The sequence below is a fragment of the Bufo gargarizans genome, chromosome 4, assembly GCF_014858855.1.
Source record: "Bufo gargarizans isolate SCDJY-AF-19 chromosome 4, ASM1485885v1, whole genome shotgun sequence".
NCBI classification, from domain to species: domain Eukaryota; kingdom Metazoa; phylum Chordata; class Amphibia; order Anura; family Bufonidae; genus Bufo; species Bufo gargarizans.
Genome location: NC_058083.1, coordinates 442,212,183 through 442,239,063, shown reverse-complemented (window position 1 = coordinate 442,239,063; position 26,881 = coordinate 442,212,183). Strand labels below are relative to the sequence as shown.

Sequence of the window (26,881 nt, the reverse complement as noted above, 5' to 3'; positions counted from 1 at the left end):
TTAATTTCGGCACAGAAATTGCCTTCAGGAATGAAACATTAATCTTGAAATGTCACTTTGTCTTTCATTTATCCATTTTAGTTTTTTTGTTATTTAACCCTAAAATACCTTTTTTAAGTTAATGTTTTCACATGTTACTGCTTGGAGTTGCAAATTACTTTAATTTTGGTATGAAATTTGTACACATAGGTGGCAAATGAATATCAAAAAAGTATGTGCATTTCAATTAATTTTTTTTCAATTTCATTTTATTTTTAGCAGCTATAACCTCCCATACTTAAGAAGCTAAACCAGTGACTCAGGCTGTGAAAATGTGTAAACAACAAGTTTATTTAGCCCCTTAAGCAAAGCCATTTTTTTCCCGCCTGACAGTCACATTTTGCAAATCTGGCATGTCACTTTATGTAGTAATAACTTTGGAATGCTTCCATTCTGAGATTTTCTCGTGGCCAATTCGGGTTGCTTAAGTTGCATTTCTCTGCTGATGGATAGTGATACCTCATTAAATAGTTATTAATTAACAATCATCATATGTCTACATGTGTATTTTATCTATGTTGGAATCATTTTGTAAATGTTATTTTATTTAAAGGATGTGTAGGATGTTTGAAGGCTTAAAAATTTAGAAGCTATTTTAAAGAAAAATTAATTTTCCAAATCACTTTTTTAACGACCAGTTCAGTTATGAGCCACTTTGTGGGGTTTACATAGTAGAAACCACCCATAAATGATCCCATTTTAGAAATTACACCCCTCAATTTATTGAAATCTGATTTTTTCAGACATTGTTAACCCTTCATGTTTTACAAGAATTAAAGGAAAATGGAGGTGACCCCTTTTTCAGATTTCCCATTTTGATAATTTTTTTACTGTAAAACAGCAGGGGTTAACAGCAAACCTCAATATGTATTATCCTGATTCTTGCAGTTTACAAAAACTCACCATGTGTGGTCATAACTGCTGCATCAGTGCACCGCAGGGCTCGGAAGGGAAAGATCGCCATATGGTTTTTGGCGGGCAGATTTTGCCGGAATGGTTTTTGGGCGTCATGTCACATTTGAAAAGACCCTGAGGTACCCATAGACAGGAAACCCCAAAAAAAGTTACCCCATTTTGGAAACTACACCCCTCAATGAATTTACTGATGTGTGTAATGAGTGCTTTGACCCCACAGGCATTTGATAGAATTTAGAAACACTTACCCGTTAAAAAGAAAAAATGTTCCCAATACAATGCTGGTTTAGCTCCAGATTTTTCATTTTCACAAAGTATAACAGGATAAAAAGAACCCTTCAATTTGTAATGCAATTTCTACTGAATACAGCAATACCACAGATGTGGTCAAAAACTGCTGTTTGGGTACGCCACAGGACCCAGAAGAGAAAGAGCACTATGTGCATTTGAGGCCTAGTTTGGTGATTTATACAGCACTGAGAATACAACAAGCAGTTCAAATCGGCACTCGGAGGCTATAGCGGTGCACGTGGCAGGTAAAGCCCAAATAGGATAATCAAAAAATCCTGGCACTTATCTATCTTCATTCAGCAATTACTTTTTAGTTATCAAAGAAGGATGCGTTTTGGCCCGTCCTGAGCTTTTATCATGGTGTTTTGCATACATTAATTAGCGGGAGATGATGTGAAATGAAAATTGCAAGTTTCCAACAGATATGGCATTTCAGTCCCCAATATGCAGTACCCAGCTTGTGCTATGTAAGACATCCCATACCCTTTAAATTGTTAGGCGGGTTCTACTGGATACTGAAATTATTTAATGTGGATGTAAACTGCTGCAGGTCCAGAAGGAAAAGACCACCTTTTGGAGTACTTTTGATCACTTTTTATTTAGCGTTTTGGGAAGCAAGATAAAGAAAAGGTAGCAAATCTACCATTGCTTTTTGGGTTTCTTATTGCGGCTTCCACAATTCTTCTGGACAGTACGATTCCAAAGATACCAACTTTATATAGTTTTTGTACGTTTTACAACTTTTACATAAAACTTTTTTCAAATAATTTTTTTTTTTTATCACCATTTTCTGAAAACCTATTTAAAAAAAGAAAAATTCTAGTGATATTATGGGGGCTCATTTTTTTGTGTGATGAGGTAGCCTTATCATTGGTACCAATTTATGGGTAGAGTTACCATTTTGATCATTCGATATTAGGCTTTTTGTGAGATGAGGTGACCACCAGGTGGCACAGTTTTTTTTTCATTTTTTTACACAATTCACCTGATTGGGTAGATCATGTGATATTTTTAAACAACAGTTGATTATGGATGCAGCAATACCGAATTAATTTTTCCCCCCGCAATTTTATAGAATTCTCTGAGAGCCATATAGTTTTTTGCATTTTTCTGCAGATGGTCTTGTGTGAGGGGTTATTTTTACTTTTTATATTTGTCTCACTATGGGACTTCAACTTTTCAGGGTTTGATCCCTGTTTCCATGCAGTACAATACATGCTGTATTGTACTGCCAGTTTTACACTGACAGTTCGCCTATCAGACCCAGCCTGGGGACTGGGTCTCATAGGCCTCTGTAGCTGGCAGGCCCTAAATCCTTTGTAAGACCTGAGGTAGCCGTAGTAGCCATTGGCCCCCCATCAAGGTGAGCCAATGGGGTCAGAGAGGGAGCCCCCCTCCCTCTGCAAATTAAATAGATACAATCCTCGAGGAAGATACTGAGGATATCTGTGCTTGCATACAGCAGTAATAAGTAGCAACAGGAACAATATCACAATACAGCAGTAGTAAGTAGCAACAGGAACAATATCACAATGACTTTTTTTGTATTCCTAATACAATCTGTTTTTAGTTATTGGTATTGTCATCTATCATTTTTATAGGTAATCTAGATAATATTTTGCTATGTATTTTAATACATACATATGCGGCCAAGCTAAACTTGACGGTTATAGCGTTAAAGGGGTTGTCCAAGTTCTATTTATTGATGACTTCAGAATAGGTCATCAATATCAGATCAACTGGGGTCCGACACCCGGCACCCCCACCAATCAGCTGTTTGAAGAGAAGGCTACATCTGTATTTGTTTTATAATTTATGATTTTCTTCTAGTCATTTCTGATTGATTACCTAGTGAGCCCAGATAGATCTTATTTCTTTTATTTAACCCAGCAAGCATAAAGGGTCAATCCAATGTTCCATTCTATTTTATTTTATTCATGGTGAGCTGCCCATTTGTTCTATATATTCATCTTCCCATTTTCTTGTGTCTGGTTCCTACATTTTTAAGCTGAGGCAAGACTGGCAGTTTTTTGTAACACTACTGAAAATCCCTGTGAAATCACAGTCCATAGTGAACACAATGAGTAACTTCCAAATTCCAAATTGCTGCAGTCAAGCAAATATTGCAAATTAATTACTGGAGTTAAAATGTCTGTGAAAATTGATGCAGACAAGTGAGTAGCTAGCTACTTTCTCTATAGAATAACTTCAAAATTTGTTGCCTATAAAATTCCCCAGTAATAAACACTATCCATGCCAAGAACGTATGTCCTTGCTGCAGATGGCTGGATCTCAGACTGTGTCGCAGCTAGAGATATCGGTCAAGGCTTGTGTTAAAGCTGAGATTCTTTAAAACGAGACCAAGATCGAGGACATGATATATCCCAAGTTACAGCTTTTGGAAACCAGTCCCAGTGAGAGCAGCATATGCTTGCAGTAAAGGTGAGACAATCGGTTCTAACGAATTTGTTCATCTGCAAAGGGCTGCCCTTCAGCCGTCATCTAATCACGCCTGTGCTCCTAATTAAGCAGTTTATTGATGCCTCAAGCCGTAGTTTTACCAGCATCCAAATCACTATCCCAGATAAATCAAACCAAAAGCATCACAAACATCAGTACAGTTCACATTTTACACCATCCTTTCTGTCCATACTTGATTTTTAGAGTAAAATATGCAGACCACTTCCTTAACGATACCTATCACATGCTACAGTAAGGCTACTTTCACACTAGCGTTCGATCGGATCCGTTCTGAACGGATCCGATCATATTAATGCAGACGGTGGCTCCGTTCAGAACGGATCCGTCTGCATTATATTGGCAAAAAAAAGCTAAGTGTGAAATTAGCCTGAGCGGATCTGTCCAGACTTTTACATTGAAAGTCAATGGGGGACGGATCCGTTTGAAGATTGAGCCATATTGTGGCATCTTCAAACGGATCCATCCCCATTGACTTACATTGTAAGTCTGGACGGATCCGCACGCCACCGCACGGCCAGGCGGACACCCGAACGCTGCAAGCAGCGTTCAGGTGTCCGCCTGCTGAGTGGAGGCTGAACGCTGCCAGACTGATGCAGTCTGAGCGGATCCGCATCCATTCAGACTGCATCAGGGCTGGACGGAAGCGTTCGGGTCCGCGCGTGAGCCCTTCAAACGGAGCTCACGAGCGGACAGCCGAACGCTAGTGTGAAACTAGCCTAATAGTGTCAACTATTATAGCAAGAGAGGAATCATATTTCTGACAGATGGAAAAGATTTATCCATCAGAAAAGACATTTTCATTCACTGACTGTTGCCATAAATAATCGTTTTAAGTTATAATAGTTTGAAATAAAGTATTAATCTGCTTTTCAGAAGGGTGTATTAAAGGGGCTTTTTTTGTGCTCATATTATGGACGCAACACCAGTACCTTCTGACATTATTAAGAATGACTGTTTTGACTCTCGAACTAATTTTCTGATGAGATGAAGGAGGTTTAGATGTTGTGTCCATAATACGAGAGCAGTAAAGCACCCATATTATACTTGTCTACAAGTGGCTTTAGTGCATTATATTAGGTTTAGGAATTTATTACATTTAATTAGCATTACAGTTTGTATAGGGGGGGGTACTACATAATTCCCAATACTTGTATGTAGGATTTGGTTGATGCATTCCTGTGGTTTTTGTATATTTTTAATATATAAAGAAGTGAATGTAATGTCATGTTTGAACTTCACATTTTGCTTTTTTTTGCAGACTATATTCTTTTTAAATGATGACTTTGCTTGAGTATTCATTTTAGTCACAAATTTGGTTTGATATAATCATTATTTGTTGCAAAGTTGCAGGACGGTGGCTGTGTGTATTAATTATTAGATTATATTTTTATACATGGTGTGTAGATTTTCGTAACATGACAGCTGTTTGTAGAGTACAGTAACCATTTTAATGCTTTTTCAGCATTTGTAAGTGCACAAGCTCTTGTTGATGTATGCACTTCTGGTATACAGTCAGGTCCATAAATATTGGGACATCAGCACAGTTCTAAAATTTTTGGCTCTATACACCACCACAATGGATTTGAAATGAAACAAACAAGATGTGCTTTAACTGCAGACTGTCAGCTTTAATTTGAGGGTATTTACATCCAAATCAGGAGAACAGTGTAGGAATTACAACCGTTTGCAAATGTTCCTAATTGTTAAGGGACCAAAAGTAATGGGACAATTGGCTTCTTAGCTGTTCCATGGCCAGTTGTGTATTATTCCCTCATTAACCCAATTACAATGAGCAGATAAAAGGTCCAGAGTTCATTTCAAGTGTGCTATTTGCATTTGGAATCTGTTGCTGTCAACTCTCAAGATGAGATCCAAAGAGCTGTCACTATCAGTGAAGCAAGCAATCATTAGGCTGAAAAAACAAAACAAACCCATCAGAGAGATCGCAAAAACATTAGGCGTGGCCAAAACAACCGTTTGGAACATTCTTAAAAAGAAGGAACGCATCGGTGAGCTCAGCAACACCAAAAGACCCGGAAGACCACGGAAAACAACTGTGGTGGATGACTGAAGAATTATTTCCCTGGTGAAGAAAACAGCATTCTCTCCCTCCCCCTGTGCTGCTCGGCGGAGGAGGGGAGGGGCTGTGGCCACTGCGCCACCAATGATAACTAATGTTTAATACATTACAAATACAAGCGGCAGAAACACATTGCCGGTTTCTGCCTCTGACAGGGTGATGCGAACCACGGCAATTAACCCCTCAGGTGCCGCACCGTATCGATACCAGGACAAAAGTATCGACTGGGTATTGAAAGTTCGATACCTGGGTGCCTGCAATGTGTTTCTGCCGCTGGCTGTATTTGTATATTAAACGTTAATTATCATTGGTGGTGCAGTGTGTGTCCCCACCTTCCACAACGTGCCAGATGCCATTGAATGTGAGCATTTGCCCACTCAAGTCAGTTACGACGAGGATCTGCAGTCAGGTCCAGACCCCGATGAGGACAACGAGCATGCGGATGAGCTTCCCTGAGACTGTTTCTGACCGTTTGTGCAGAAATTCTTTGGTTATGCAAACCGATTGTTGCTGTTGCTGTCCCGGTGGCTGGTCTCAGATGATCATGGAGGTAAACATGCTGGATGTGGAGGTCCTGGGCTGGTGTGGTTAAACGTGGTCTGCAGTTGTGAGGCCGGTTGGATGTACTGCCAAATTCTTTTGTAGACAGCTTATAGTAGAGAAATGAACATTCATTGCACGGGCAACAGCTCTGGTAGACATTCCTGCAGTCAGCATGCCAATTGCACACTCCCTCAAACGTTGCAACATCTGTGGAATTGTGCTTTGTGATCAAACTGCACATTTCAGAGTGGTCTTTTATTGTAGGCAGTATAAGGCACACCTGTGCAATATTCATGTTGTCTAATCAGCACCTTGATATGCCACACCTGTGAGGTGGGATGGATTATCTCGGCAAAGGAGAAATGCTCACTAACACAGATGTACAGTCGTGGCCAAAAGTTTTGAGAATGACACAAATATTAGTTTTCACAAAGTTTGCTGCTAAACTGCTTTTAGATCTTTGTTTCAGTTGTTTCTGTGATGTAGTGAAATATAATTACACACACTTCATACGTTTCAAAGGCTTTTATCGACAATTACATGACATTTATGCAAAGAGTCAGTATTTGCAGTGTTGGCCCTTCTTTTTCAGGACCTCTGCAATTCGACTGGGCATGCTCTCAATCAACTTCTGGGCCAATTCCTGACTGATAGCAACCCATTCTTTCATAATCACTTCTTGGAGTTTGTCAGAATTAGTGGGTTTTTGTTTGTCCACCCGCCTCTTGAGGATTGACCACAAGTTTTCAATTGGATTAAGATCTGGGGAGTTTCCAGGCCATGGACCCAAAATGTCAACGTTTTGGTCCCCGAGCCACTTAGTTATCACTTTTGCCTTATGGCACGGTGCTCCATCGTGCTGGAAAATGCATTGTTCTTCACCAAACTGTTGTTGGATTGTTGGAAGAAGTTGCTGTTGGAGGGTGTTTTGGTACCATTCTTTATTCATGGCTGTATTTTTGGGCAAAATTGTGAGTGAGCCCACTCCCTTGGATGAGAAGCAACCCCACACATGAATGGTCTCAGGATGCTTTACTCTTGGCATGACACAGGACTGATGGTAGCACTCACCTTTTCTTCTCCGGACAAGCCTGTTTCCTGATGCCCCAAACAATCGGAAAGAGGCTTCATCGGAGAATATGACTTTTCCCCAGTCCTCAGCAGTCCGTTCACCATATTTTCTGCAGAAGAGCAATCTTTCCCTGATGTTTTTTTTGGAGAGAAGTGGCTTCTTTGCTGCCCTTCTTGACACCAGGCCATCTTCCAAAAATCTTTGCCTCACTGTGCATGCAGATGCGCTCACACCTGCCTGCTGCCATTCCTGAGCAAGCTCTGCACTGGTGGCACTCCGATTCCCGCAGCTGAATCCTCTTTACGAGACGATCCTGGCGCTTGCTGGAGTTTCTTGGAAGCCCTGAAGCATTCTTAACAAGAATTGAACCTCTTTCCTTGAAGTTCTTGATGATCCTATAAATTGTTGATTGAGGTGCAATCTTAGTAGCCACAATATCCTTGCCTGTGAAGCCATTTTTATGCAACGCAATGATGGCTGCACGCGTTTCTTTGCAGGTCACCATGGTTAACAATGGAAGAACAATGATTTCAAGCATCACTCTCCTTTTAACAGGTCAAGTCTGCCATTTTAACCCAATCAGCCTGACATAATGATCTCCAGCCTTGTGCTCATCAACATTCTCACCTGAGTTAACAAGACAATTACTGAAATGATCTCAGCAGGTCCTTAAATGACAGCAATGAAATACAGTGGAAAGGTTTTTTGGGATTAAGTTAATTTTCATGGCAAAGAAGGACTATGCAATTCATCTGATCACTCTTCATAACATTCTGGAGTATATGCAAATTGCTATTATAAAAACTTAAGCAGCAACTTTTCCAATTTCCAATATTTATGTAATTCTCAAAACTTTTGGCCACGACTGTAGACAGATTTGTGAACCATATTTGAGAGTAATGGGTCTTTTGTGTATGTAGAAAATGTTTCAGATCTTTGAGTTCAGCTCATGCAAAATGGGAGCAAAACCGAAAGTGTTGTGTTTATATTTTTGTTCAGTTTACATTACATACCCTCCTCCATTCCTCCCTCTATATACCCTACTCCAGTCCTCCCACTAAGTACAGTAGATATACCGAAGCCCTGATCAGCAGCTACGTTCAGTCCTGGATGGAGCTATCTTGCTCAGGCGACTGCAGTGCGCTCACACAGATGCAGAGTTCAATACAGGAAATCATGCTCCCACATGGAGCGAGTTTCATGCAGTGAACACGCTTGTCTAAAATTAGCCTAACGGTCAGTTCACAGAACTCATTTTGAAAAACACTTACAAAATCAGCATGGAATCCCCCTTTTTTCAGCATGAAAAAAAAAACATGTTTTTTTCGTGTGGTTTTTGATGAGGAGTGGGGATGAGGGAACTTAATTTTTTGAAGATCGGGTTGGGGTATATGCTGAATTGTGTTATGGATTCCATTACTATGGACCATAACACAATTCCATGACAGAATGCATAACAGTATGCCTTTAGAGGCATTCCGTTATACATTCCGTCATAATAGAAATCTATGGCCAGCATAACGGATCCGTCCAGTTTTCATTATGCTTGGAGTCTTCTCCTGCATAACAGAAACCGGACGGATACTTTAGAGGCATTCCATCATGGAATTGTGTTATGGTCCATGGTAACGGAATCCATAACGCAATTCAGCATATACCCCAACCCGAACTTCAGAATATGAAGTTCGCTCATCCCTAGTGAGGAACATTTTTTTTTAGGGCCAGTTAACAGTCTTTTGGTGCTGATTTTGGAGGATTTCTGCCTCAAAATCAGCTCCAGAAAAGGCCTCAAAACAGCCTCCCATTTATTTCAGTGGGAAGCAGCACTTTTTTTACACGTGGAAAATAGAAGCAGCATGCCCATTGAAATCAATAGGAAGCAGAAAAAAAACTGCTCCATATAAGTCAATGCGTTTTTGGTGCATTTTACGCTTGTTTTTTTTTTGCTCTGATCTCCTTCAAAAACCTCAAGCTGAAAATTCAGCTTTGTGTTGGGGTGAACACCCATTTGGTTAAAAAAAAAGTGTATTATTTCAAAAACAGTCATGTGAACTGGCCCTTATGCTTCCTTTTCATTTCAATGGGAGTTTTAGCTCTAATTCTTCCCCAAGATAGGGCATGCTGTTTCCATTTGTAAAAAAAAAAAAACAACAAAAACTGCTTCTTCCCATTGACATAAATGGGAGGTTGTTTTCAGGCTTTTTTCGAGACGATTTTGAGGTAGAAATACTCCAAAATGAGCAGCACCAAAAACACAGTGTAAACTGGCCTTTAGAGTGATGTCTGTGATTTGCAAATTTTATTGTACTCCTCAATTACCAGTATGTTAGTGACATGTAACAAATAATAATTTTCGCATTATGCTCTACAGGCAAGAGGTGCTTTATAAATTCTGAAGAAATACATTGTGACTCTACTGTACTTGTCAGACCATATGATTTCTTCCATTGACAAATCAGCTTGTTATTTTTTATTTTATTTTGCAGGTAGATGTTGGTGTTGTGCATTTCACGCCATTAATACAACCAAAAATAGACCAGCCTTTTAAACTCATAGAAAAAGTAGTTCAAAGTGTATTCCAACTCCGACGGAAATACTGCTACAGAGGAGTTTCGTAAGTGAATTATTATTATAATTATTATATCTGTTATTACGCCATAAAATTAATTGTAATCTTAATAATAAAAATGGCTGACTCACTGTAATTTGCACACACGTTTGCTATTTAATATATATATATATATATATATATATATATAAAACACAATGCATAAAAAAACTGTCCCTACATTTACATAAATATCTAAAAAACACAATTCATATCGTCCATTTCATGAACAAGGTCCCTTTAAATGCAGAGCTCACGCATATATAAAAAATAAAATATAGAAGTATGAATATACAAAAAAGTTGTAGTTTGATTGTATTCACTAAATTACACAGTCCTCTTAATTAGTTATAGATTTGCAAAGCATCCTCACAATCTACTATACTGTTTCAATGTGCAGTGCTAATTCTCAATTATCTCATTTCTTATGCGCATGTGTCAATAGAACATTATTGTTAGTCCACAATTAATTTCCACAGCATTTGCTGTATGTGTTACTCACGATTGTGTTAGTCTGCGCTGCTTTTACTCCAACCAGCCTTGGATTGTGATGGCTTAATTGTATAGCTCCTTGCTGCGCCTCTTCTAATGCATGTGTGTTAAACTTGCCAAGACGCCAACAGCTAACTAGAGTTCTGCTATGCCGAAATTCTTAATGAATGACAATCCACACTGTCCGTTCAGGAACCGTGACCAGACGCATTTCGGAACTTATAGTTCCTTCCTCAGTGGTGAAAAGACAATAAATGGCTGCTGGAACCTAACAGCCGAGTTTTTAACCATTTTGGTCAATTTCAATTTCCATTAATTACCATTAATAATAATAATAATAATAAAAAAAAAAAAATATATAATTGATAGAAGTAGGGGGTGGGGGAATGTCGCAGGAAGCGTCAATGTGCTAGTATACAGCCTGGCATTGACGCTTTGTGCGTTCTGTCCCATCAACCCATTCATAAGAACCCGAAGAGCTCCAGTTCTGCTTGAGCCCCTTCGGTATCAAGGATCCAAATTCATATATCTTCTTTCATTCACATCTAGACATCCGAGAAATAAAATCGCCCTCCCTACCTGCTGGATAGATTGTATTATTTTCCCTTATAACATTAATACAGAATGCATAGTACAATAGGGCTGGAGGGGTTTAAAAAAATAACAATAATTTAACTCACCTGAATCCACTTGTTTGCGCAGCCCGGCTTCTCTTCTGTCTTCTTTCTTCAGGAACTGGGTAAAGGACCTCTGGTGACGTCACTGCGCTCATCACATGATCTTTTCCCATGGTGATGGATCATGTGACAGACCATGTGATGAGCGCAGTGACGTCCTTTACCCAGGTCCTGACAAAAGAGAAGCCGGGCTGCGCGATCAAGTGGATTAAGGCGAGTTAAATTTTTTTTTTTTTTTTTTTTTTTTTTTTTTTAACCCCTCCAGTCCTATTGTACTATGCATTCTGTATTAAGAATGCTATTATTTTCCCTTATAAGCATGTTATAAGGGAAAATAATAATGATCGGGTCTCCATCCCGATCATTTCCTGGCAACCGTGCGTGAAAATCGCACCGCATCTGGACTTGCTTGCGGATGCTTGCAATTTTCACGCAGTCCCATTCACTTCTATGGGGCCTGCGTTGCGTGAAAAACGCACAAAATAGAGCCTGCTGCGATTTTCACGCAACACACAAGTGATGCGTGAATATCACCGCGCATGTGCACAGCCCCATAGAAATGAATGGGTCCGGATTCCATTGGGGGTGCAATGCGTTCACCTCACGCATTGCACCCGCGCGGAAAACTCACCCGTGTGAAAGGGGCCTAAGAGTTTCCTTTATCTCCCATTTAAAATGGTTTGTTGTAGATTTTATAACAGTAGTTTTCCTCTGAAAATCTGTTTGTTTGCAATTTTGACATAGGCCACACCTGTAAAAGGCATTTAAGTTAATCAAATTGCTTATAGTTGCTTTCTTATTGTTGTTCCTAACTTTTGGTGCTATTTGTAGGCCTAAATTGGGTGCCCGAGTATATACTATTGGGGGCTGAGTGGGAATTACCCAGCTTGGATCCTTGATACTGAAGGGGCATAATGCAGAACTGGAGATCTTCAGGTTCTTATGAACGGGTTATGTCGGTGCGAGGCTGTATACCAGCGCATTGATGCTTCCTGCGACCTTCCCCCACCCCCTACTTCTATCAATTCTTATTTTTTATGGTATACAAAAGAAAGCATAACATCTATTAACATTATCATTATAATCTAGTGCCGTAGTCAAATTTATAATATGTATTAACACAAATATATAATGCGGTAGTCATGTATAATATGTATTGACACCTATGAAACAGGTTGTTCCCATCATGATCCGGTCTGGAATTTGACCCAAAATGGTTTAAAACTCGCCTGTTAGGTTCCAGCATCCATTTATTGTCTTTTCACCACTGAGGAAAGAACTATAAGGCCCCTGTCACACGGGCGAGAATTGTGCGTGGGTGCAATGCGTGAGGTGAACGCATTGCACCCGCACCCATTCACTACAATGGGGCTGTATACATGAGCAGTGATTTTCACGCTTCACTTGTGCGGTGCGTGAAAAATCGCAGCAAGCTCTATATAGTGTGTTTTTCACACAATGCAGGTCCCATAGAAGTGAATGGGGCTGCGTGAAAATCGCAAGTATCCGCAAGAAAGTGCTGATGCGGTGCGATTTTCACGCATGGTTGCTAGGAGACGATCGGGATGGGGACCCGATCTTAATTATTTTCACTTATAAACCTCTTAATTGTATGTATACTAATGCCAGAAGCCTGACTAATAAAACCAGTGAACTGGAATTAGTGATGTGTGAGGAGGACTATGACTTAGTGGGAATAACTGAGACATGGCTGCATGATGGCTATGACTGGGCAGTTAATGTACAGGGTTACAGTCTGTGTAGAAAGGATCCCCAAAACCGGAGAGGGGGGAGGGGTTTGCCTTTATGTAAAGTCCTGTCTAAAGCCCAAAGTCCGAGAAGATATAAGTGAGGGACATGAACATGTGGAGTCACTGTGGGTAGAAATACATGGAGGCAAAAATAATAAACTCCTATTAGTAATTTATTATTATAAACCACCTAATATAGTCCTATAGAGTCCACAGAAAATCTACTACTAAACGAGATAGACAAGGCAGCAAATCATAATAAGGTGGTTATTATGGGGGACTTCAACTACCCAGATATAGACTGGGAAACAAATGCCTTTGCCAACTGGTTCAGGACCAGACTAGAGGGACGGCCATACTGGACTTAGTATTAACCAATAGACCTGACAGAACAACAGATGTGCAGGTTGGGGGGACACCTGGGAAATAGTGACCGTAAAGTAATAACCTTCCAATTATCCTTCAAACGAGCATTTCTACAGGGAGGAACAAAACTATCAAACTTCAAAAAAGCGAAATTTAGCCAACTAAGAGAGGCTATAGGCCTAACTAACTGGGACAAATTCCTCAAAAATAAAAATACCACCACAAAATTGGATATTTTTAAAAGCATCCTAAAATCTAATTGTAAGAAGTACATACTGTGAAGGACTTTGATGCAATTGCCTATATGCATCAGTTTAATTCTCTCCCTGCTATTTTAAGGTCTATATTGTTCGGTTCCAAATGTCAAGAATGAATGTATTCGTGTACTGAACAGGGAGGTTGAAATTATGTTTGTATGTGGGATAGAAAGTACTTTTCTGAAAGTGTTAAAAATTGTAAATGTTCTGGCCAGCAGACAATTGAGCTGTGTGTATTCTGAAAGTGTTAAAAATTGTAAATGTTCTGGCCAGCAGACAATTGAGCTGTGTGTATTGTTAAAACTCAATTATCTAGCTTGGCCCAGAGGAGGAGTTTTATGCTGCATAAATTGTGAGTTCTGTGTGCCAGTAAATAGGTCTCGTTTTGTTCCAGCATTAAGTTTTGACCCATGTGTGGATTATTCGGCGATTCCAGGGATATTCCTACTCGTGGAATATTGGGTGATTTTCTTTTATGGGAAGAAGGGAATGCTTGACGGGGATATTTTCTACTACCGTCACAACTGGTTGGCAGCAGCGGGATTTTCCCTTCTACTTTCCTTTACACCAGGATTCCAAGCAGACACTGGGAACAGTGAATGGAAGGCTGGTACACCCTGCTTAAAAGAAATACACTGAAAGAACTACTGGAAGTCCGTGGAAGGATTGCTAGCAACAAAACCAAGCGGGTCATTATAGCAGAATTAATGGAGCTAGACCAGGAGAACTTGGTTGCAGCAACGCCAGCAGTACAAGAGATGGGGACACCAGTGATTTAGGAGGAGGAATCACCAGCCAACAAGGCAATGAGAGAGAAGCTAGCATGGTTCGGTCCGAACCCAACGGCGGATGTGGTGCTGAAAGTGATGAACCTGTTAGCGGAGGAGGCTAAACAAATAAGAGACGCAGAGCTACAGTTAAAACTGGCAGCAGTCCAACAAGCAGCTGCACATTCTCCAAACAGTGAGTACAGTACAGCAGACACAAGGAAGATTCCGTTTAGCGCTTTTAAAGCTTTTGATGAAAAAGACTGTGAAATTGATAATTACCTGGCAGATTTTGAGCGACAATGTAACCTGCACCGAATAGATAGAGGAGAGTGGGTCTCAATATTGTCAGGCAAACTGTCAGGCAAAGCTTCTGATGCTTTCCGGACCGTGCCAGAGCAGGAGATCCATAGCTACGCCAGGGTTAAAGAAGTGCTCCTGGCTCGTGATGCAGTAACCCCGGAGTCCTACCGACAAAAATTCAGGGACTCACGCAAAACCACGAAAGACTCTTACGAGGAATGGGCATGCCAGTTATCCCTGTCGGCCTCTAACTGGGTCAACAGCAGCCAGGCCACCACCGCAGAGGGCATTTTGCAACTAATGCTCCTGGAACAATTTTACGATCACATCCAGACGGATGTCAAAGACTGGGTGAGAGATCGCCGGCCCATGACTCTACCAGAGGCCGCTAAGTTGGCGGATGAATATGCGGATACTCGCAAGACGAACCCGGTCACACCACGGGTACAACCTCCACGACCAACGGTGCCCTTATACCCACCCGCCGCTAGATACCAACCTCCTAACAGACCGGTGACATCTAGCCCTCGCTATCCACGCCAGGAGGACAATGAAAAACGCTGCTTCCGGTGCAAACAGCTGGGTCACTACAAGCAGAATTGCCCCATGGACAACAACACCAGGTCAAATTGGTCTCGACCTGGGTACCGCCCCCCAGCAGTAGCTCATTGCGTAGACTCGGCTTGGGATCCCCAGGAACTGGGTCAGGAAGAACCATTGGGCACCCTTTACGAAGACCTCATGGTACAATCTGTTATTACGGACAACAGGAAACACCATTGTCAGCTGGTCATGGTTAATGGAAAAACCGCCCGGGGATTAAGAGACAGTGGGGCAACCATCACGTTGGTACAAAGACACCTTATTAAGGCATCAGAGAAACCGGGGAAATCAATTGCTGTGAGAGTGGCGGGGGGGGCAGTATACCGTATTCCTACTGCACAGGTACACCTAGAATGGGGGGCGGGAGCTGGTAATGTTCATGTGGGCGTCATGAAAGACTTACCTTCTGAAGTCATCTTGGGCAACGACATTGGCCCCCTGACTTCGGCGTTCACCTCTACCCCCGCTCAGGAGGCCCACGCAGTAACCACCAGAGCACAAAGTCGCGCTGCCGAGAGCCATCCACTTCCTACTGAGACCCAGGTAAGCCAACCCAACCTACCCTTGACTGTAGAACCCCTACCCTGGGACACCCCAGAGGACTTTGGGCGGGAGGTGACCGGAGACCCTTTCCTCAGAAAGTATAGAGAGAAAGCCAGGAGGGGCCAAGGGGAATTAGAGAAGGAGCAATTTATCTGGGAGAGAGGCCGCTTGTACAGGCTCACCAAGACCCGGGGTAATGCACCAGGGCCTAAGCAAAAACACCAGCTGGTAGTTCCCCGGAAATACCGGCAGGAGTTATTGAGGATTGGGCACGACGTACCCTTGGCAGGCCATTTGGGAATACGCAAGACAGGGTATCGGATAACCCAGAACTTCTTTTGGCCTGGGGTATCCGACGACTTCAGGGCGTATTGTCAAACGTACGAGGTATGCCAACGTATAGGTAAAAAGGGAGACCACCCAAAGGCTAAACTAGTTTCCATGCCCATTATTGAAGAACCGTTCACAAGGGTAGCCGTGGACATTATAGGGCCCCTGGTCCAACCTAGCCGTTCCGGCAAGCGGTATATACTCACCATAGTAGACTACGCCACCCGTTACCCCGAAGCGGTAGCTCTCTCTAACATACAGGCTGAGACCGTAGCAGAGGCCCTAGTTAAAGTATTTTCCCGAGTAGGCTTTCCCAAGGAGGTTCTGTCCGACCAAGATACCCAATTCACGGCCGAGGTAACCCAGCAGATATGGAAAACCTGTGGAGTTAAATCCCTGACTAGCTCCCCATACCATCCCCAGACTAACGGCCTGTGCGAGCGCTTCAACGGAACGCTAAAGCAAATGTTGACGTCGTTCACGGGGGCATACAAGGATTGGGAGTGATTCCTGCCACACCTTCTCTTTGCCTACCGAGAGGTGCCGCAGGAATCGACCGGATTCTCACCCTTCGAACTTCTCTATGGGAGGCAGGTGAGGGGGCCCTTAGATCTCATCAAGGATCACTGGGAGGGGCAGACAGAGATTGAGGGGACCCCGGTTGTACCTTATGTCCTGGAGCTGAGGGACCGCATGGAGGAATTAGCCCAGACAGTGCGAGAGAACCTCCGGGCGGCCCAGCAGCGCCAGAGGGTATGGTATGACCGACAGGCTAGGCACCGGAGCTTTCAGATAGGCCAAAAGGTCATGGTATTAAGGCCGGTCCGAACAGACAAGCTCCAGGCCGCCTGGCAGGGCCCCTATAAAGTTATAGGACAGATATGCGACACGACCTACACGATAGCCAGCTGCGAGGATGAAGATGTGAAACGAACCTTTCACATCAACATGCTCAAGGCCTATCAGGAACGGGCAGAGGAGGTAGCCGCTATCTGTGCACCAGCAGGAGAAGACACAGAGACCCTACCCCTTCCCGACCTATTGGGCAGTAACGAAGGGATGACCCAGATAAAGAAAGTCCAGCTAGGTGAACAGCTGGAGCCGCAAGAGCGGGCTCAAGCTGTCCGCTTACTAGAAACAAAACAGGCCACATTCTCTCAGGAGCCTGGATACACACTCCTAGCCATACACAAGGTCGAGACTCCAGGACAGGCACCCCTGAGACAGCCTCCCTACCGTATCCCCGACGCAGTCCGGGAAGGGATGCGGAAGGAAATAGATGAGATGCTTCGGCTAGGCGTAATCGAACCCTCGGAAAGTCCTTGGGCCTCGCCGGTAGTCTTAGTGCCACAGAAGGATGGGACAACCCGCTTCTGTGTAGATTACCGACGCCTCAACGACAAGACAGTTACGGACGCCTATCCGATGCCACGGATGGACGAGCTGCTTGAGCGTATCTCTGCAGGGAAGTATCTGACCACAATAGACCTATGCAAGGGATATTGTCAGATTCCCCTAGCAGAAGATGCCATACCCAAGTCGGCCTTCATCACCCCGTTCGGCCTATACCAATTCCGGGTTATGGCGTTCGGGATGAAGAACACCCCGGCCACCTTCAAACGGATGGTGGATCAGTTACTTGGGGGTCTCCAGAGCTTTGCATGCGCTTACCTGGATGACATCGCCATCCACAGCGATACCTGGGAAGCGCACCTAGAGCACATAGGGGTAGTATTAGATAGGATCAGGGGGTCCGGGCTGATCCTGAAACCCGACAAATGTCACTTGGGTATGGCGGTGGTACAATATTTGGGCCACCGAGTAGGATGTGGTAAGCAACGGCCGGAGCCGGCTAAGATCGAGGCCGTTGCCAATTGGCCCACTCATGGCTTTCTTAGGCACAGCCGGCTATTACAGACGCTTTGTACCCAACTATAGCACCCTGGCCAAACCCCTGACCGACTTGACCAAAAAGAAGCTACCCCGACAAGTCCTGTGGTCCCCGGAATGCGAGGTGGATTTCCAAGCACTAAAGACTAATCTGGTTAATGCTCCGGTGTTGGTTACCCCAGATCCTAACAAAAGATTTATTGTCCACACAGACGCTTCAATGTTTGGACTGGGGGCAGTACTAAGCCAGATCAGGGAGGATGGAGGCGAGCACCAGGTGGCATACCTGAGTCGGAAGCTGTTGCCAAGGGAGGTCAGCTATGCCACCATTGAAAAAGAGTGTTTGGCCTTGGTATGGGCACTCAAAAAGCTCACCTTACCTTTATGGCCGGGCGTTCACTCTCATCACCGATCACAACCCCTTGGTGTGGCTTAACCGGGTTTCAGGGGACAACGCCCGTTTGCTACGCTGGAGCTTGGCCTTACAGCCCTATGACTTTACGATTCATTATCGCCCAGGCAAGCAAAACGGGAATGCCGATGGATTGTCACGCCAAACTGATTTAACCTCGGACTAAAAGCTCTGAACCAGTCAACCCTACTGGACCAGGAAAGGTCCAACAGAGTTGCCGGAGCAGGGAGAAAAAGGGGGGCCATTGTGAAGGACTGTGATGCAATTGCCTATATGCTTCAGTTTAATTCTCTCCCTGCTATTTTAAGGTCTATATTGTTCGGTTCCAAATGTCAAGAATGAATGTATTTGTGTACCGAACAGGGAGGTTGAAATTATGTTTGTATGTGGGATAGAAAGTACTTTTCTGAAATTGTTAAAAATTGTAAATGTTCTGGCCAGCAGACAATTGAGCTTTGTGTATTGTTAAAACTCAATTATCTAGCCTGGCCCAGAGGAGGAGTTTTATGCTGCATAAATTGTGAGTTCTGTGTGCCAGTAAATAGGTCTCGTTTTGTTCCAGCATTAAGTTTTGACTCATGTGTGGATTATTCGGCAATTCCAGGGATATTCCTACTCGTGGAATATTGGGTGATTTTCTTTTATGGGAAGAAGGGAATGCTTGACGGGGATATTTTATACTACCGTCACACATACCTTATGGGAATAAAAGGTTAAGGAACAAGAAGAAACCAATGTGGATAAATAGAACTGTAAAGAAGGCAATAAATGACAAAAAGAAAGCATTTAAAAATCACTAAAACAGGTGGGTCACGATGAAGCACCGAAAAACTATAGGGAAAAAAATAATAGAACCTGTAAAAAAAAAAAAACGCCACACTAGAGACCGAGAGGTTAATTGCAAAAGAGAGCAAAACTAACCCTAAAATGTTCTTCGATTATATAAATGGTAAAAAGTATAAATCGGAAGGTGTCGTCCCTCTACAGAGCAATGAGGGGGGAGTTGCAGAGAGCGACCAGGAGAAAGCAAAGCTACTAAATATTTTTTTCTCCACTCTATTCACTGAGGAAAACAAACTGTCAGATGAAATGCAGAATGTAAAAGTAAATTCAACATTAAAAGTGCCCTGTCTGATCCAGGAATAAGTCCAACAGTGACTTAAAAAGATTAGCATAGACAAATCGCTAGGGCCAGATGGCATACAACCCCATATCCTATGATAATTAAGTAGTCATAGCCAAACCCTTATTTCTGATATTTACAGACTCTATATTGACAGGGAGTGTTCCACAGGATTGGCACATAGCAAATGTGCCAATATTCAAAAAGGGTGCAAAAACAGACCCAGGAAATTATAGGCCGGTAAGTTTTACATCTGTTGTGGGTAAACCGTTTGAAGGTTTTCTAAGAGATGCTATCTTGGAGGATCTCAACAGAAATGAGCAAATAACGCCATATCAGCATGGCTTCATGAGGGATCGGTCATGCCAAAATATAGTATATAAAATGAGAATGCTTGGACTGGGAGAAAACGTCTGTATGTGGGTAAGTAACTATCTCAATGATAGAAAACCGAGGGTGGTTATTAATGGTACACACTCAGATTGGGTCACTGTCACTAGCGGAGTACCTCAGGGGTCAGTATTGGGCCCTATTCTCTTCAATATATTTATTAATGATCTTGTAGAAGGCTTGTACAGGCTTGCATCACACAAGTGATGCGTGAAAATCACTGCTCATATACACAGCCCCATTGAAGTGAATAGATCTGGATTCAGTGCAGGTGCAATGCGTTCACCTCACGCATTGCACCTGTGCGGAATTCTCTCTGGTGTGAAAGGGGCCTAAGGGGTGGTCAGTGGGCTGGGCTCCAGGGTAACTGGTGAGCTTCCTCTACCATATTGGTAATTTTGTAAAATTAATTCTAATCTTAGTTTATTTCCAGATATATAACACTTACTAGAAGGATAAAATAGATTTTCTTCCGAAAAACGTGCATATAATTAATTTTTTTAATCCAGAGCATAAGTGGTCATATTTACATAAATCTAATTTTTAGCAGAGGACCTTGTACATTTATTAAGCTCACGTGTATATATATATATATAATAAAGGTATTGCCATTTTTAGATCCATTAAAAGAACTCAAAACAATTTGCAGACAAATGATTCACACCAAAAAAATTGTATGACTGTATATGTAAATAACTGTGTAGGGCTATGTTCACATAAGCATTTTTAAATCTGCCAGGCTGTTCCGGCAGAGGAACACCCTTCCGTAGTTCTCGGCATCCGACAGTGCTGGATAATTCCGAGAACTGGCAGCTCCCCACTGACTACAATAGGATCCGGCCACTTTCCGGCATAAATGCCAGCTTTTGGACGGATAAAAAGTTGTGCATGCAACTGTCCGGATCCCCATCGAATCCCATTGTAGTGAATGGAGATGCAGCAGTTCCTGGCCTTATTTGGATATGGTGAACTCTGGCAGGCTGTTCCTCTGCTGAAATGAACGTAGACTTAGAGGATTAGAAATAAAAATTAGGAGATTATATTTCTTTTACTTGTTACTTTATGCATGTGATAACTGTAAGCACAGCCATATTGTATGTCACTTTTGAGATAGCTTCTGTGGAGTCAATTTATCAACTGTTATTTCTTCAGTGTGTTCAGTCAATAAACTAAACTTTTAGGCAAATTATTATTAAACGCCATGTCAAGACTCCAAAAACGAACATAGTTTCTTATGAAAATGGCCTTAGCATGTAGAGGCTCACATAATGCGATTAAACTGTAAATCCCAGTGGGGATTAATGTTATGGGCTTTATTTAGACAAAATAAAAATAGTCTCTAATGACAGTCTATGCAACGCTCATTTTCTAAACTAGTAAATAAATGTATCCTCTGCGGATTACTACGTCTAATAAAGACCTCTTTGGTTTAAATCATTTTAATACATTTATCATCCACACTGATACAGAAAATCCAATTAAAATAATGGATTTAGAACATAGGTAACACTGAAAGGTTGACATTTAGGCATGGTTAGGTGGCCTTCTGTGCTTGATAGTATACATGCAAATGTAGGCCACATGCATAATATCTCCTGATATCAGCATTGCCAGCATCACTGGATGGTACCATTACATTTTTAATGGTACATTTATTAATATCTTTTTGGTCCCCCGATGAACCAGGTTTTTTGTTGTTGTGGAAACACACACATTGGGACTTCTGCATTCTCCAAGAAATTAGGGTCACTGTAGGACTGATTGAGGGCTTAGCCACAGAGTTGGAGGTTGTCCTTTTCAGGCAGGTGCTCTACCTGTAGGCAGGGATAGAAAAGGGACACCACGTGGAGAGAAGAGGGTAATCCGCACCATGTGTCTTCCAAATCACCAAACTATTAAGACGGTAAGCATGAGCTATATATCCGCCCCTAAAATTGTGGTGATCTATATCATGACTATATGCAATCTCTGATTATATCTTAATTGTTTATGGGGAGTTTATTTAATACAGTGATAGACCTTATGGGGTAACGACACAAAGTGGTAAATCCAAAAACTTATTAAAGAAGGCCACCACACATAACACTGCAGCTTCCAGCCTCGCCTCCTGGGACTATTGCCCATACATCTCCTATCTCAAAATGACTGTCATGGAAACGGGACATCATTCAAAAAAGTATTTGTTTTACCAAAAGTTCAACAAAGTGGGGGAAAAAAAATCCCTTTTTTTTTTTTTTTTTACATTTTCCCCGGTATAAAAAAAAATATGCACTTATGCAGGGAAACAGCCTGTCTTGAACTGGTTAATAAAAGTTCAATTCCGTGGAGTTTAAAAATTTTAAAGCAGTTAGATCAGTGCAGTGATATTATAAGGAATAGATATAGCTCACCAATCCTCAGACAGGTATTCCTTGAGTACACAGAATAACTTCAGAGGGAGGAAGAAAAAAAAATATCCAGGACTGTATCGGGAATCCTGAATACACTTTTTTATTCAATCAGATAAAACATCCAGCATGGTGGTACAGAGGTAAGCCTGCGGTCCTTAGTCATGCCATGACTAAGGGCCTTTTGGTCTGAAACATGTAAGCGTACCTCTTTACCACCATGCTGGATGTTTTCTCGTTGCAGTGCTGGATATTTTCAGCGTCAGTAAAGTGATGTATTCATTACAATCTGGCAACATTTACACTTATTTACTAAAGTAAGCAACGCAAAAATAAAAAAAAAGTTTCACTTTAACTATTATGTGGACCAATAAGTGTGCTTTATGCATTTATTTAGATTTTTTTATAAATCTCTTTTACAGACTGTTATTTCCTGAAGAGCAACGTACAAAACTTACAGAGCAAATTCTAACCTTAGCTAATGTCGAACCAACCCTGCGCCCTTCTGAACTGTCAATGAAGCATTTCCAAGGTTTATGTAATGCCTATAGAGAACTGTGTGATCGGGATCCAAGCCTTTTCTCCTACAACTTTAGAGAAGAACTTCGTCAGAAAAAAAAATGAAGGGTCACGATATCCAGAACAATGAAGAAAGTGAAACACTAGGATTGTAATAGGATCATCATAACAACAGAAGTAATGCCACTCCTTACAACACTGCTAGAATAAACTGTTCTTAACAGTATCTTTCTACACAGTGACACAGGACTTAGGAAATTCTTTGTCCCGATGAGACCTTACTTTAACAAGCACATGATTTTGACATCTGCAGATTTATGCTGTTGAAAATATATGGATTTGTTTCTTGTATTTATAATCTATATAATATCTGAAAAACACATTTAAAGCTGTATTTGCATTTTTTTTTTCTATAATGGCTGCAAAAAAAAAAAAGGGTTTAAAGAAATGAATTAAAACCCATTTCACGTAATTGTAATGTGGCTGATGGCATCAAGTGCCAATTGAACATTTTAGAAAGTGGCTGATAAATAAAGATAAGACATTGCGTGTAATTTCACTGGTAGAATTGTTAAAGATGGAGTTTTTATCTAATTATCCTAAAATAGTTTACTGATTTGATAGTAATATTTTCTGTTTGCACACATTAGGGTGGATTCACACACAGGTTTTGTGGTTTTTAGCATTTTTTTTTATTACATAAATTTTTATTTTTATTTCTATGTAGCATACTCTAGGAATGGTATTTTTTTCCCCCTTTGTCCACCACTGTGGGAGCAGGATTTCCCTTTATAGACCCTGTTCCTTTCACAGGACTGCACGCTTTATAATTATTTATAATGCTGTGAGTCTCTCTCTGAATTGCATCTACAGAATTGCACTGACCTAACACAGATGAGCAAATTTCATATTTAGAATTTCGTTCACGCTTCGTTTACTGGTAAAAGGTGAATTGCGTTATTTTATTCCATTACCACGGACCATGACACAATTCTATGACGGAATGCCTTTAGATGCATTCCGTTATTCAGTCTTAAAAGTAGTTTATGGGCTGCAAAACAGATCCGTCCCATTTCCATTATGCAGGAGAGAACTCCCCTGCATAACGGAAACGGGACGTATCCGTTTTGCAGCCTAAAGACTTCTATTATGAGGGAATGCCTCTAAAGGCATTTAGTCATAGAATTGCGTTATGGTCCGTGGTAACAGAATCCATAATGCAATTCACCTTTTACCAGTAAACAAAGCGTGAACGAATTTCATAACCTGAAATTTGCTCATCTCTAAACACAGTCAGTATAATTCAGTAGATGTGAGGTCGGCCAGAGACACACACCATTATAATCCATCTAGAAAAGCTACTCCATTCTCCTACTGGAGTGAGATTGAGACTTTTACAAAAAGTTTCAGTGATAAATCTGGAGTTAAGGGGCTCATGCACATGGCCATAGCCATTTTTTGGAGGTCCGCAAAACAGATACCAGCCGAGAGCATGCAGCCATTTTTTTATTTCACTCCTTTAGAAATGCCCTATCCTTGACCGCAAAACAGCCAAGAATAGGACATGTTCTATTTATTTTTTATTTTTTTAGCGGGGAATAGACATAAGGACGCAGACAGAATATGGTGTGCTGTCTGCATCTTTTGCGGCCCCACTGAAGTGAATTGGTCCGCATTTGAGCCGTAAAAAATGCAGAACCCATGCGGACATGAACCATGGTGCGCAAGCCCTAAAACTTAATATAGCTAACCACACCCACTTTTCCATTTCAAAATGAGCGCATGGTGTAAAAATTTAAAAAGTCCCACATTTTTTACATAAGCCCCATTTTGTGACTTTTTGGAGCCAAAATTCTGAAGTTAAGGTGTGCTAAATCAGGGTCATAGTGTTTTAACCACAACGTTTGGAGGAAGGCTTTTACCCATTTTCTGCATTTGCTGCTTTTAGACAGAAATACGGTACCTGGAAGAGGTTGCTGTTCAGAGAGTAAAATAATAACAAAAACTCATAAATAGCATAAAGAATAATGATCCTGCACCAATTATAAACATCCAACAATATTTTAGGGCAACAACTCATTTTACTGTACAAGATAAACAAAATAAAATACAAACAAAATATTACAGTACAGGATTTTCTTTTTATACATTGATAGTTATAGTTTTTTAACTTTTTTTTATTTATTTTTTATAAACCATATTGTGGGGTACAAAATTAAATGTCTGCAGTTTGGTACGCAAAACACAAAAATAGCCTTTAAAAAAATGCCCTAAACCTCTGGTCACTGATCGCCCATACGAGCATAATTCATTTCTCAGATTTATGTTAATTATGTAATTCTAACCAGCCTTGAGGTTTTATTTTGTTTTTATTGTGCCCACAACCGCTTGATGCAAAAATATAACTACCATCTCATTGGTCACCTGTGTAATGTAATATTACATACATCACCATTTTACACATTCTAGAATTAAATGATATTGATATCCTTTCAAAAGGTTTTGAATTTGGTCAGCTTTATTTTTCCAATTCACAATAAATAAAAAATAACTTATATGGCAACATGAAGTAGTGCACAACATAAAAGTCAACAGATACAGTAAGTAGTTTTTCATAGATTTCTAGTCCACGTGTAGCTTGCCAAAGAAACAAGAACATCCCAGATTTCTTCAGTTCAATGCTTCTGTTATTTTGAGACCAATATCCATGTAATTGCTATATTACATAAAATGTACACAAGCTGGGATTTCCCACTTAATTTAAGGAGCTAAGACTTTCCACATTTCCCAACAGTTTCATAAAAGCAGTCTTCATTTACTACAGACGTTAGACTCTGAATGCTGAATTCCCTCTCCAGGATGGCATTGAGGTCAATATTTGCAGAATCAGAATGGCTGTCAAGGGATTGTTGGTGGTCCTTCATGGCTTGTATCATCCCCTTTTCCCGTTTTCCGCTGGTAACCTTTCGTTTAATTGGACAGAAATGGCCCCGTACAAGTTTTGGGTGTTCCGCATGCTGGAAGTTACCTTCTACATCAATCATTTTGGGCTCCACATATTTTGGCTCAGTTTTGGAATGTTCAGAAATATTAAGGTTCTGGAAGTGTACCTCAATTCCTTGATTCGGGCTGTTTCTCATACTTGTTGAGCTGGTTTTCATATTTGACAACCTGTAATCATCATCATCATCACTAAGAATGTCCGATTCCTTTACTGTTGTATTTGGTAGGGCTGCAACATTCTTTTTTAGGTGCTTGACTGGAGACAGATTTTTGGATTCCTGTAAGCTTTCTATTGTTGGACAACCACTACTTTGTGTACCGCTGCTTAGACTGCCATCATCTGAATCTAATCCATTCCCCTTGTCCCTTGTACTGTTGCTCCAATCTGTACTAGAGCTGTGCTTCAGCACTTTTAAGGACCTTGTTGATGCTGTTGAAGGTAAGAAATAAATAATTGTTTGCATAGTTAAACAGGAAAGGATTTGGTAGAAACGCACTTGTAGAACAGATAATCACTTGATTTACAATGTACTTTGTTACACAAAAGCAGCCATGTCTAAACATGACCTAAAGAAAACGTAGAAAATGCAGTTTACCAGCAATGAGCCCTACATAAAATATTGGACTAGTTTACTATTGAAAATGAGCCCAAATTTTGCCGCAGTTTGTGCCCCAAAAACTGACCTTCATGGCATGCAACACATTTATTACATATTTTCTGCCTTGCCCTACTTGAGCGATTATTGGCTTGTTTAAATGGACCTTAAAAAGGGGCTGTGTAACTTCAGCAAGTGGCATTTATCATGTAGACAATGTATTATCTATATTGCTTCCTTTGCTGGCTGGATTCATTTTTCCATTGCACTATACACTGTTAGTTTCCATGGTTACGACCACCCTGCAATCCAGCAGCGGTGGTCGTGCTTGCACACTATAGGAAAAAGCGACTCCCTCTCTGGTGGCCGGGACCGTGGGAGCGCACATAGGTTGCTGTTTTTTTTCTATAATGAGCAAGCACAGTCACCGCTGCTGGATTGCA

General features: G+C 41.3%; 2 protein-coding genes across 8 annotated transcripts in view; one reads left to right on the top strand and one right to left on the bottom strand.

The window, feature by feature from the left end:
• The window catches only part of TFB1M (transcription factor B1, mitochondrial), a 191,710-nt gene extending 168,317 nt beyond the window's left edge, over window positions 1-23,393 (top strand). For both annotated transcript variants that reach the window (XM_044292177.1, XM_044292178.1), the window contains exons 7-8: window positions 9,908-10,035; window positions 22,743-23,393. In XM_044292177.1, the coding sequence (XP_044148112.1) occupies window positions 9,908-10,035; window positions 22,743-22,944 (330 nt within the window). In that variant the 3' untranslated portion in view covers window positions 22,945-23,393. The remainder of the gene's footprint in view (window positions 1-9,907; window positions 10,036-22,742) is intronic.
• A 1,507-nt stretch (window positions 23,394-24,900) lies between these two features.
• The window catches only part of TIAM2 (TIAM Rac1 associated GEF 2), a 441,154-nt gene continuing 439,173 nt past the window's right edge, over window positions 24,901-26,881 (bottom strand). For all 6 annotated transcript variants that reach the window (XM_044289376.1, XM_044289380.1, XM_044289379.1 and 3 more), the window contains one exon: window positions 24,901-26,272. In XM_044289376.1, the coding sequence (XP_044145311.1) occupies window positions 25,608-26,272 (665 nt within the window). In that variant the 3' untranslated portion in view covers window positions 24,901-25,607. The remainder of the gene's footprint in view (window positions 26,273-26,881) is intronic.